This window comes from Mastigoproctus giganteus, chromosome 3 (assembly GCF_048544385.1).
Source record: "Mastigoproctus giganteus isolate SK-2022 chromosome 3, ASM4854438v1, whole genome shotgun sequence".
Lineage (NCBI taxonomy): Eukaryota > Metazoa > Arthropoda > Arachnida > Uropygi > Thelyphonidae > Mastigoproctus > Mastigoproctus giganteus.
Window position 1 is genome coordinate 93,000,693 of NC_143577.1, and position 13,192 is coordinate 93,013,884.

Consider the following 13,192-nt stretch of genomic DNA (forward strand, 5'->3'; position numbering starts at 1 on the left):
CAATATAGGCATGTGATGCAAGAAAGAGTGTATGAGCTTAGGTAGCATCAGCCAAAAAAAAAAAAAAAAAAAAATTCACATTACAATTCCCTCTAAATGTTTGTCCAGTTCTTCCTGAATTTATTTAAGATATCAACTTCCACAACAACAGATGGAAGTTTGCTCCAGCAATTAACCATCTGCTGGCTAAAGGCAAATTTCTGCACATCTATTCTACAACTGTCTTTCCTCAATTTGTATTTATGCCCCCTTAGGTTCGTTATCTGAGGAAGTGGAAGAATCCCATAAGAATTCAGCATGCTCAACCCATTCAAGGCCTTATATACCTCAATCAGATCACCTCACAGGTGCCTAGTCTCCAGCTGCTGCGATTTGTAGAACTGAAGCCTCTCTTGGTAAGAGGATCCCTTCATTCCCCTCACCAATCTTGTTGCCCTTCTCTGTATACACTCGAGCAAATCTACATCCTTCCTAAAATGAGGCCTCCAGACCTGTACACAGTACTCAAGGCGTGGCCCGACCACTGCCTTATACAAAAGGATAATCACCGCCTTTTCCTGCTAACAAAATTCCTGTATATCATTGACAAAACCCCATGACCTGCTCATGCAGCCTTGTCTGCATTGCTCAGAAAACTTCATATCTGACTGCACAATTACTCCCAGGTCTTTTTCATTTTCTACCACCCCAAGTGTAGTAGAAACGTACCACATGGTACGTTCCTTTGGGGTTACTTCTACCCATATGCAGTACTTTGAATTGGTCAATTTTAAACTTCAGTTGCCACCTCTCAGCCCATTTGCCCGACTTATCTAGATCCTGTTCAGTAGCACACTGCATTAACAACTCTGCCAACATCTGTATCATCTGCAAACTTCAACACTAAGCCTGATATACCTTCATCAATATCATTGATAAATATACAAAACAACAGTGGGTCCAGCACCAAACCCTGTGGAACTCCACTAATAACATTAATCCATGAAGAGCAGTGCCCATTGATTACCACCCTCTGTCTTCTCCCACTCAACCACCCTTTTATCCATTGTAGCAGCTTACCCTTAATACCATTCTGCTCCAATTTGCATAGCAGTCTTCCACGCAACAGTTTCAAAAGCTTTCCTGAAATCCAAAAATATGATATCAAAATTCTTTTTTGCATCCAGTTCCTTTGTAACCACATCATAGTATCCAATCAAATTTGTCAGACAAGGCTTTCCCTTAACAAACCCATGCTGTGTCTGAATTATTGCTGCAATCTTGTCTAGATGATCCTGCAATGCATCTTTAACCAGTGGCTCCATTATTTTACACAGAACAGAAGTTAAACTAACTGGTCTGTAATTACTTGTGTTACCCTTTGAACCCCTTTGTGAATTGGAGATACATTTGCACATCTCCACTCCGTGGAGACTTCCCCCTGAGTCCAAGGAAGCTCTCATAATTATGGCTAAAGTTTTGCTTACTTCCTCTTCCTTTGCTGCCTCCTTTAATATAACTGGATAGATCCCATCCACCCCAGGTGCCTTTCTTATGTTTAACTTCAACAATTTCTCCTCCACTTTGCTCTCAGTTATTACAAAATCATTAAGCACCCTGCTACAATTTGATAACCTTCTGCCATTTTCAAACCTCGTCATGTGTGAATGTAGGTGCAAAATGCTCATTCAGTTTGTTTGCTATCTGATCATAATCATCAACTTCTGAATCTGGGAAGATTTTGTCACACTTTGATTGCTTTTGACAAGGGGCATGTCCCCAACCCCTTCTATTTTTCCCTATCCTTTCTAATTACATTGTACATACCACATTAAAACTCATCATCCCTGATTTCTGGGTAGCAGCACATTTTCTTTAGACCTATTAAGTCAGCATTAGTTGTTCTAATCAGAAGTTCGAATAATTGTGTTAAACTTACACAGCAACACTCCTGATGTTGCTGTATACACAATTACAACTAAGCATTCTTGTATAGTTTACTACTCTTGAAGTTATTTAAACTTATTTTCCTAGCATTAGCTTTCTGTTCATTTGAAACAGTGTGCTACCCTCAGAATATCTTTTGCCAGTATCAGCTGTTGCTGCAACAGTGAACTCTTGAAATATCTGCTCTGCAAGCATTACTTTAACCAACAGATAAATGCACATCTCTATTACTTGTCTCCCCTAATTAGGAGTTTATTTGGACAACATTTGTCCAAACTAGACTTTGAACAGAGTAAGAGTAAAAAACTTGCTTCTTGTCCAAATGATAGTTGAGCATTCTGATCTCTTGCCAAAACTGTTGGCCACAACTTCTGCCCATCTAATGGGATTCTTCCTCTTGCTCAGATTACTCACCTGAGGGGGCTTAAATTAAAATTGAGGAAAGACAGTTGTGGAATAGATGTGTGGAAATTTGCCTTTAGCCAGTGGGTGGTTGATAGTTGGAACAAACTTCCATCATTTGTAGTGGAGGTCAGCAACTTAAATAAGTTGAAGGCAGAACCAGACAAACATTTAGAGTGAATGAATAGGTCAAGATTTGAGCCATTAGCATTAGCAGAGGCACATGATGCAAGAAAGCAAGCTTATACAGCATCAGCCAAAAAAAAAAACTCCCTTTTCATTTCACTGTTCCATTCATTCCAAATGTTTGTCTAGTTCTGCGTTGAATTTATTTAAGCTGTCAACTTCCACAACAACAGATGGAAGTTTGTTCCAGCAATCAACTACCCGCTAGCTAAAGGCAAACTTCCGTCTATTCAAACATCTATTCTACAACTGCCTTTCCTCAGTTTAAATCTATGCCCCCTCAGGTGTATAATCTGAGCAAGAGGAAGATTCTCATTAGCATTGAGCCTGCTCAATCCATTCAAGGTCTTATACACCTCAATGAGATCACCTCACAGGTGCCTACTCTCCAGAAGCTGCAATTTGCAGAACTTAAGCCTTTCTTCATAAGAGCACCCTTTTGTTCCCTTCACCAGTCTTGTTGCCCTTTTCTATACTCATTCTAGAAACTCTACATCCTTCCTAAAATAAGATTCCAGACCTGTATGCAGTACTCAAGGTGCAGCCTCACCATTGCCCTATACAAGAGGATAACTGCCTTCTTATCCCTGCTTGCAAAATTTCTGTATAGCATTGACAAGACCCCATTACCTGCTCTGGCAGCCTGTCTGCACTGTCAGAAAACTTCATATCTGACTACACAATTACCCACAGGTGTCTTTCATTCTCCACTACCCTGAGTGTAACACCACCCAGTTGGTACATTTCTTTGGGGTTACTGCTACCCATATACAGTATTTTGCATTTGTCAATGTTAAACTTCAGTTGCCACTTCTCAGCCCATCTACCCAACTCTCCTTTCTAATTTTAAAAAGAAATCTGAAGAGCCTCCAACTGATCCAAAGATGGCAGAAAAAGCCAGTCAACCCTGAAAATCCACAACAAGGGCCTTCCCTCATCAGTAATGCCTGCTTATTTATATTTTATTATGGAATAAATGAGATTTAAATGCATGTATATAACATTTATGTTGAATATTAAAATGTGTGTATTATTTTATGAAAGAAAATACCTCAATTTTTTTACTTCTGGTATACATCCCATTAAAATACATGTTAATTTGAGTATCTTTTATGCTGATTAAATATACATTGGCAACTCCAGTGTAAACCAAGGGCTTCCTGTAGTTTCAACTGTTGCAGAAATAGTTTCAACTTATAAATGCCACTGAAGTGAAAAACATTTTGAAGCAGTGTACATTGGCTGTCTTTGGATAAATGATAAATGAATTTACATTTGTTAATGTTAACTAGACTGGAAAAACAGTGATAACTTCTGAGAAGTCTGTTTAAAGGAGTAGTTAGAATTGATGGGAAAAGCCACAGTACCACTTTTCAGAGTTACGAAATTGAAAAGTACAAGTGATCACTAGTGAGTGGGATTGCCTCATGTTAAAATCTGGTCTATTATTTAAAAGAAATTTTGAAAGAAGGCAAATTAATGAACTTCTCAAGAGGTAAGAACTTCTGAATCACAAACTTCTGGTGAAAGTAATCCTAAACAAGCAAGCGAATGTTTCTAGATATATTATCCTCTCTCATTCAGAAACTCTGTTCATGTTCCTCTCATCTGGCTTGAATAAAGAAATTTTGTTTCTTTTAAAAGTTATGCCAATATTCAAAAATATTGACACTGCTCTTCAATCCAAAGTACCTCACATTGTAGGTGGTAGATGACTTTCATCAAATGGTGAAATACCACCACTTTGCTTATTGGAGGCTTGAAGTGGTGAAACCCATGTTTAGTCTCTAGAGCAAAGTTTCCGGCATCCTCTTCCCCCCATACTTCTCCTTCAGCCCATGCACGGTACTAAGTACTATAGGTTTTGATACCTTTCGTGTTTGGGGTTTCATAAAAAAAAAAAAAAAAAAAAAAATATTCTGAGGCCATTACTCCTAATATGTTGAAGAATGTTAAGTGCAGATTTATTATACTAACAGTTTTTAAATCTATCACTTCCATTTTGAAGTTGATTAGCATTAACCATTAGCAGAGGCATATGATGCAGGAAAGCAAGCTCATGCAGCATCAGCCAAAAAAAAAAAAAAAACCGCTCCCATTTCACCCCTCCATTCGTTTCAAATACCTGTCCAGCTCAGCCTTAAATTTATTTATGCTATCAATTTCCACAACAAAGGATAGAAGTCTGTTCCACCAACCAACTACCCGCTGTCTAAAGGCAAATTTCCACACAATCTATCCTACATCTGTCTTTCCTCAATTTGAATTTATGCTCTCTCAGGTGATTATTCTGAGCAAGAGGAAGAATCCCATCAGCATTGAGCATGCTCAAACCATTCAAGGCTTTATACACCTCAAACAGATCCCCTTGCACGTGCCTAGTCTCCAGACTGTAATTTGCAAAATTTAAGCCTTTCTTCTTAAGAGCAACCCTTTGTTCCATTCACTAATCTTGTTGCCCTTCTTGTTTTACTCGTTCCAGGAGCTCTACATCCTTCTTGAAATGAGGCCTCCAGACCTGTATACAGTACTCAAGGTGTGGCCTGACCATTGCCTTATACAAGGGAATAATCACCTCCTTATCCCTGCTAGAAAAATTCCTGTATATCATTGATAAGGCACCATGAGCTACCCTTGTAGCTCATCTGCACTGCTCAGAGAACTTCATATCTGCCTGCGCAATTACCCCCAGGTCCTTTTCATTCAATACCACTGTCAGTGTAGTACCACAGAGTTGATACATTGCTCTGGAGTTGCTGTTTCCCATATGTAGTACTTTACATTTGTTAATGTTAAACTTCATTTGCCACCTCTCAGCCCATCTGCTCAACCTTTCCAGATCCTGTTGCAGCAGCATAGCGTCAGTAGTGTCCTTAACAACCCTGCCAACCTTTGTATTGTCTGAAAACGTGGACATTAAGCTTGATATACCATCATCAATCTTCTTCTTCTTCTTTGTCCCACATTATATGGGGTTGGCATTCAATGTTCCCAGTTCACACTTTACATCCTCTTCTTCTCCTCTAGTCGGATTAACTTCTTAACTGGAACACATCTATTGGTTTTGGCATAGTTTTTACGACCAGATGCCCTTCCTGACGTCAACCCTCACCATTTATCTGGGCTTGGGATTTAAGCTGCCGATCTACTAAACCTGCCGCAGCCATATAAATGGAGTAGCTCTTATTCAGTGATGAAGCTTCCTCGTGATGTCACAATTTAATAATTTTACGCAATTTATGCTGAATTTCTAGTCGCCACTGAACAAGTAGGTGGCACTGCTGTAGTTCTTTTATCTCCTGGAAACATAGAGCCCAACTTATATCTTTCATAGGCTTCTGTGTCATGTGTTAATCTATAATGATCCCATGCATTTTTTTCCTCTGCCATCTTTTTGTTTGATCTGTTAAAATCACCTGTCTCATTAGTTCATCTGACATCCATTTAGGCCTAAACCTTGAACAATATTTCTTAGTTGGTATGTAAAGCCTAGTAGCTTCCAAGATAAGTTCTTTGAATGCTTCCCATTTTGAATTTGCTGTTGGTAACATCATCAGTTGGTCCCACTGTATAGAATTTAAATACTGTCTCATACCATCGTAGTCGCCTTTACGAAAGCAAAAGCCCTTCCCTTTACTCCTGATGGTAGTTACCCCTTTGAGTAAATCCCACTTCAGCACACTGTGATCACTACCACCTAGTAGTTCCTTTATCTGCAGATTCTTAATGCATGAAGAATCACTACTGATAATCAAATCAAGAGTATTACTCCCTCTAGTTGCCTCCCGAACATGCTGATGTAGAAAACAATCATCCAATAAATCCACAAAAGGCTTGCTAGTGTGTGAGTGATCAATCCACAAATTCCAGTCAATATCTGGGAAATTAAAATCCTTCATTATAAGACTCTCTGATTTACTGGCCCACTCTATTTCTCTGTACTGTTTCTTATTATACTCATCAGATCCATTAGGCTTATAGTGCACTCCTACTCTCAATTTCGATCTCCCAAGGCTAATGTCACACCAAACTGACTCGTCACTGCACTGTCCAACGATGTCGACTGGCTTTACTTCCTTGGATTTTATGTGTTTCTTAACTAATAGCATAACCCCTCCTCCCTTCCTATCCTGTCTAACCTTTTTGTAGACGTTGTACTCCCCAAATTCCAGTTCTGCATTCCTTATATCTATGTGACACCATGTCTCTGATATCCCAGCAATATCTGCCTTTGATGCTTTGAGCAATACCTCAATACCTGATTATAGGTTTTTAAATTAACTCTAAAGTTAAACCTAAAATCTTTGCTTTGGGTTACAAATACTGCAGATAGTTGTTCTGTTTTTTCGTTTTCTTCCCTAAATAGATTTAAAAATTAGACTTAGTTTTGTTCTATTGACTGAATTTTCAGTTATTAATTACTTATTAAGTTTCTTGGACTATATTCAAGAGCTGTTCCGAAAATACGTGGACTGACATCATTGCTGAGTCTGAGTCACTTGGGAGGTTGGTATGGGTTGCCTTTTTGAAATAGCATCCTTCACATTCTATACACCTTTTAAAGCAGTTCACTAGCTTCTGAAACATGCTGCAGCCCATTTTCTGAAAGGCATTGCAGGATAGTGGATGTGGCAAATTTAACTTCTTCATTTGTGTTAATTATTATTTTTTTTTTCTCAACTCTTTTTTGAGGCATGGGAAAGCCCAGAAATTGCATGTTGCAAAGGTCTGGGCTGTTTGGATTGTGGTTTAGTGGTTGACCACTAATTTTTGCTAAATGCTGGTTGTGTGACATGTGGCCTAGCGTTATCTTGAAGAAGAAACCATTCTCGATTAAGCAGTTCCAGTCTTTTTTTTGCTAATTGCTCCTTTGCAACGTGTTAGCACAATATTCTCCGTTTACAGTTTGTTTCTCGGGAACTCGGTGCTGCAACGATGTCGACTGGCTTTACTTCCTTGGATTTTATGTGTTTCTTAACTAATAGCATACCTCCTCCTCCCTTCCTATCCTGTCTAACCTTTTTGTAGACGTTGTACTCCCCAAATTCCAGTTCTGCATTCCTTATAAATAAAAACAAAATCAACATCAATTTTTTTGATGAACCAAAACCTCAATTTTTTGGAGGCGATGAATCATGATGTTTCCATATGCTTGACTGCTGTTTGGACTCATCAAAATGTTTAATCCAGGACTCATCACATGTGATTATTTTATTCAAAATCCACTTTTGCCTAACTTTACACAAAATTCAATCGTGATGCTTTGTCTAATAATAAACTAAATATCTTTCTCATCCCCCATCATAACTTCACATAAACTGTTATAACAAACACAAAAATGAATACTACGTGATATGCTTGCACAAACTAACCAAGAAAAGATTGGGGAGAACATTCCTAGGCCGCAAACTCATCACTCATTTCCATAGCAATGAAGCAGTGTTGCCAGTCTGCGTATTTTCGGAAGAGCCCTCTTATGTTGCCATACAAAATACCTATATTCTTTTCATTCCCATACTAAATTGCTTTATTTATGCTTGATTGTGTGGTTATTTCTGTAGTTTTTTTAATCTGTTTTCATTCAGTAATTTTAAATGGCTGTACTCTGTATTTGGAATGATCATTTAATAGACAAAAACGTTGACTGAAGCAATGCAAACATACTTTGTTTGGGATGTTCTAAGGCTCAGTCAAAAGTTCTTCAGTGGCAGGATGTGGCTACAGGCAAGTTGTATTGTCCTCCTCCTCCGATATACTCAATAGGATTTTCCAGTCTAGTATCCTTTATTTAATCAATAATGCACTGGTTTTTTTTTTTTTTTTTTTGCTTATGGCATAAAAATAATGTTATATGATAATTCAGATACCCATTCTCGTCCATGTTTAAGGGTGGGAATGAATACTGTTATTTGCATTACCTGGCTTTTTCATTTTGTGGCAGATGGAAAAATAATTTCATATAAAGCATTCTTCTTGTTGATAACTTAGATTTTTTTTTTTTCCTAGTGATATTGACTATTATCAGCTGAATAAGTTTAATTTTTCAGATCTCCTCATTTACCACTGGGAAAAAGGATTCTGATTCAGGCAGATGACACAGGCGTTTTAGTATCACTTTTTCCAAACTGGGACAATACTTTGTTCTTGAGGTATTTAAATAATGTGCCAATTAATGATGGTCAGTGGCATCACCTTGTATTGATGTGGGATGGCACCGAAGGTACTATTACTCTTGTCATGGATACAGCTTTGGCTGGATCTGTATCAGGTTATGTGGCAGAAGGAAATCTTGCAAATTTGTAAGTATTATCAGATATGTTAATTTTCTTAATATCATTCCAAGAAAAAAGTATATATTAAAAATAAAAAATCACCTTGTATTGATGTGAGATGGCACCGAAGGTACTATTACTCTTGTCATGGATACAGCTTTGGCTGGATCTGTATGAAGTAATGTGGCAGAAGGAAATCTTGCAAATTTGTAAGTATTATCAGATATGTTAATTTTCTTAATATCATTCCAAGAAAAAGTATATATTAAAAATAAGTTTTGTAATATTCAAACTGAAGAGAAATTGTTTGATTTTTTTGTATTCAGAGAATACAAGAAATCAAAACATTTTTATATTAATTGAACTTTTTATCAAAAAATTTAGGCATTTCTTCATTCAGTCTTTTACATTTAAATGTGCTATTACAAATTAAATTTTATTAAATTATTTTTATAAAGTAATTTAAAAAGTTTTTAAACTTTATTAACTTTTAATTTCCTAACCATGATTTTTTTTTCTGTGAAAAAATCATATATTCAATATCTGTTTTAAAATATGGGTCCTAGGCTCATATATTCAATTTCTGTTTTGAAATATGAATCCACTGTAGAATGCAATATATTAAATAGTTCACTTGATTTTAGAGCTCTCATTATGTAATGTCAGCAAACATTTAATAAAATTTAGTATTAGTAGTTGCAAAAAGATGCAAGGAAACAAACTTATACATTAGCCACAAAAAAAAATAAATAAATAAAACTACTACCCACTTCATTTGCCCAATCCTTCTCTAACTTTATTCAAACTATCCACCTCAACTCCAGGTGGAAGATTGTTCCAATAATTAATTGCTCTCACTGAAAGCAGATTTCTGCACATTTATCACACAGACTGTCCTTTTCCAATTTAAATCTAAATGTCTTCTGAGAGGATGAGTAAGGATTTATCAGCACTTAATTTACTCAATCCATTTGAAGCCTTAAACATTTCAATCAGGTCTCCTCACAGGTGACTACTTTCTAGATGCTGCAGTTTGTAGAATTAAAGTCTTTCTTTGTAATAGAACCTTCTTGTGTCCTTGACTAACTTTGTAACTCTTCTCTGCACCTGTTCCAACAGATCTACATTCTTCCCAAACTTGTAAATTTAAGAGTACTGACAGTATGTACCTGCCCTGTAAGTTTAAGATTTCTGATATACGCTGAGTGATCACTGAATTATGACCACCTACCTAATACTTCGTAGGTCTTCCTTTTGCCCTCAGTACAGCAGCTATCCAACATGGCATTGATTCAACAAGGTATTGGAAGTGTTCGGGAGGTATGGCCAACTAAGCTATGTGTAATTCTGTCAGCCATGCAGGTATGGAGGCCATATTGCACCTATCATAGTAGTTAATACTAATTTTATTGGCTTCTATGGAAGCAGTTAGAAATATTATTATTATTATTAACAGCTACAAAACAGCAAACAACGTGCCTGAGGCAATAAATAGTTATATAAACCTATTCGTTTCAGAAAGAAAAATTCTGTAAGGTTTGAAATTTTGCCTATGATATGGCTAAGTGATAATACCCGTAAGCTTGAGAGAAAAGTGAATGAAATTAGATGGGAGTTGTTATACAAGGTGCATTCCAGGAGTGTGTTTTATTGTGAGTGACCTGTGGCAATGTGTACACTGTGGAGGATCATTACCTGATAACAGGAATAGATGGGTCAAATGAGTGTGGTCTATTCGGGCTCTGGCCAGAACTACCTCTTCTTATCTGTTTGTGCGGAAATTGGAGGCCTATAATTGCTTTACAGGTTTAATTTCAAGGAGTTTGTTATGTATATGCATTTGCCACTGAAGTGTCCATTGTTCCTTACATATATTTCTTATATGCATTTTATAATCACTGAACGGGACCAGAAAATTCATTGGGGTTGTGCTGGATAGATGCTTGGCAGCAGCATCTGCAATTTTGTTTCCTGGTATTCCAGTATGGCCTGGGACCCAGCAGAAGACAACCTTTTGCCAATGATCTCTGAGATGAATCAACTCTGATCTGATGAGTTGTAGTAATGGATGAGTAGGTGGAGAAATCTTTTGCATTGCTAATAGGGCACTTTGCGAGTCTGTGTAGATTATGCTCTTTTGGATTGAGAGATGGAAAATGTTTCCCAAAGCAAGCTTTATGGCATATAATTCAGTGGTGTAACTACTGCATTCTGTCGGAAGTGATACAGAAATGGTAGTGTCGTGGAATACTGATGCTGCACCTGTTCCACTCTCGGACTTCGATCAATCAGTATATATTTTATCGAAGTCGGGATAACATTGTATATGTGCAGTGTGCAGCTGTAGGATGCTAATACCCATGATTGGATACTATGATGCAGTCGCAGGGGAGCTGGATGCGGGGAATAACTTTGCTATTATATACTTGGATCTTGAAAAGGCTTTTGATGCTGTTGCACATGGGGGGGGGGCTGCTGCACAGGTTGGAGCAGTGTGGCATTGGAGGCAAATTGCTGCTATGGATAAAGGGGTGGTTGAGGGGGAGAAGACAGAGAGTGGTAATCAATGGACACTGCTCATCGTGGACTAATGTTATTAGTGGAGTCCCTCAGGGTTCAGTATTGGGGCCTTTATTGTTTTCTGTATTTATAAATGATATTGATGATGGTATATCAAGCTTAATGTCCAAGTTTGCAGACGATACGAAAGTTGGCAGGGTTGTCAAGGACACTACTGACACTATGCTACTGCAGCAGGATCTGGAATGGTTGAGCAGATGGGCTGAGAGGTGGCAAATGAAGTTTAACATTGAAAAATATAAAGTACTACATATGGGAAACAGCAACCCCAGAGCAACGTATCAACTCTGTGGTACTACACTGACAGTGGTAGAGAATGAAAGGGACCTGGGGGTGGTTGTGCAGGTAGATATGAAGTTTTCTGAGCAGTGCAGATGGGCTGCAAGAGTAGCTCATGGAGTATTGTCAATGATATACAGGAATTTTTCCAGCAGGGATAAGGAGGTGATTATTCCATTGTATAAGGCAATGGTCAGGCCACACCTAGAGTACTGTATACAGGTCTGGAGGCCTCATTTCAAGAAGGATGTAGAGCTGCTGGAACGAGTACAGAGAAGGGCAACAAGATTAGTGAATGGAACAAAGGGGTGCTCTTACGAAGAAAGGCTTAAGTTTTGCAAATTACAGTGTCTGGAGACTAGGCACCAGCGAGGTGATCTGATAGAGGTGTATAAAGCCTTGAATGGTTTGAGCATGCTCAATGCTGATGGGATTCTTCCTCTAGCTCAGAAAAATCACCTGAGAGGGCATAAATTCAAATTGAGGAAAGACAGATGTAGGATAGACGTGCGGAAATTTGCCTTTAGCCAGCGGGTGGTTGGTTGGTGAAACAGACTTCCATCCCTTGTGGTGGAGGTTGATAGCCTAAATAAGTTTAAGGCTCAGCTGGACAGGTATTTTGAACGAACTGAGGGGTGAAGTGGCAGTGGGTTTTTTTTTTTTTTTTTTGGCTGATGCTGCATAAGCTTGCTTTCTTGCATCAAATGCCTCTGCTAATGCTACCAGGGTACCTGCCCACTGATGAGTGAGCCAACAAGCTCCGAAATGGTGCCGTCTGGGTGGTGGTGCCCACTGAGAATAAATAACAGTAGTCTCCTCTATTAGAGAAGCGTTGTTTATTCGAAGTAGTTCAATACCTGGTATCTTGTTGTGAAGGTAGCCACAATATGAGGTAAAATCAAATGATGCCTTTACACTACTTATGTAGTTAAACTATATTGTAGTTATGCCAATATTATATAGTTAATAAAAGTAGAATATTTATGAAATTGGAGTTGGGGAGTACTCTGAAGAACCCATTTAATTTAGGGGATGTAAAAGAAAAGTTTGAAAAAATGCCGCTTCACACAATTATATATATTAAAAAACCACTGTTACTATAGTATTGAATCAGTTATGTATTTCTCATATTTGTCTTTGCTACTGAAGAGAAAAAATATTTGTGTTATACTCTTTCTCTCTCCCTCTCTCTAAAAGACAATCTTAAATGTTTCACATAAGCTGTTCTCTTTCAATAGTGGATGGGTAAGTCTTGGAGCACCCCTTAATGATGAAAATAAAGCAATGCTAAAAGCTGGATTTCATGGACGCATTAGCCGTGTGAACATCTGGGACCGCACATTAGACGTCACGTCTGAAATACCCATTCAATTTCGCAACTGTAAAAGTAGTCCTGTTCTGTACAATGGCTTGCTTCTAAGGTGGACAGGTTATGACAGGTACATAATTAGTAATTTTTTTTTAATGTTTAATTTTATTTAGCAAGATCACATCAAACATTAAAAAAAAATTATAGGTTGAGCTTAAATTATATATAATATAATTTT

The 13,192-nt window shown here is 37.8% G+C and overlaps 1 protein-coding gene across 1 annotated transcript in view; it reads left to right on the top strand.

Annotated features, from left to right (window-relative positions):
• The window catches only part of LOC150088154 (uncharacterized), a 611,850-nt gene that overhangs the window by 439,280 nt on the left and 159,378 nt on the right, over positions 1 to 13,192 (top strand). The window contains exons 41-42 of the mRNA XM_090369355.1: positions 8,562 to 8,813; positions 12,884 to 13,084. Of these exons, the coding sequence (XP_090225481.1) occupies positions 8,562 to 8,813; positions 12,884 to 13,084 (453 nt within the window). The remainder of the gene's footprint in view (positions 1 to 8,561; positions 8,814 to 12,883; positions 13,085 to 13,192) is intronic.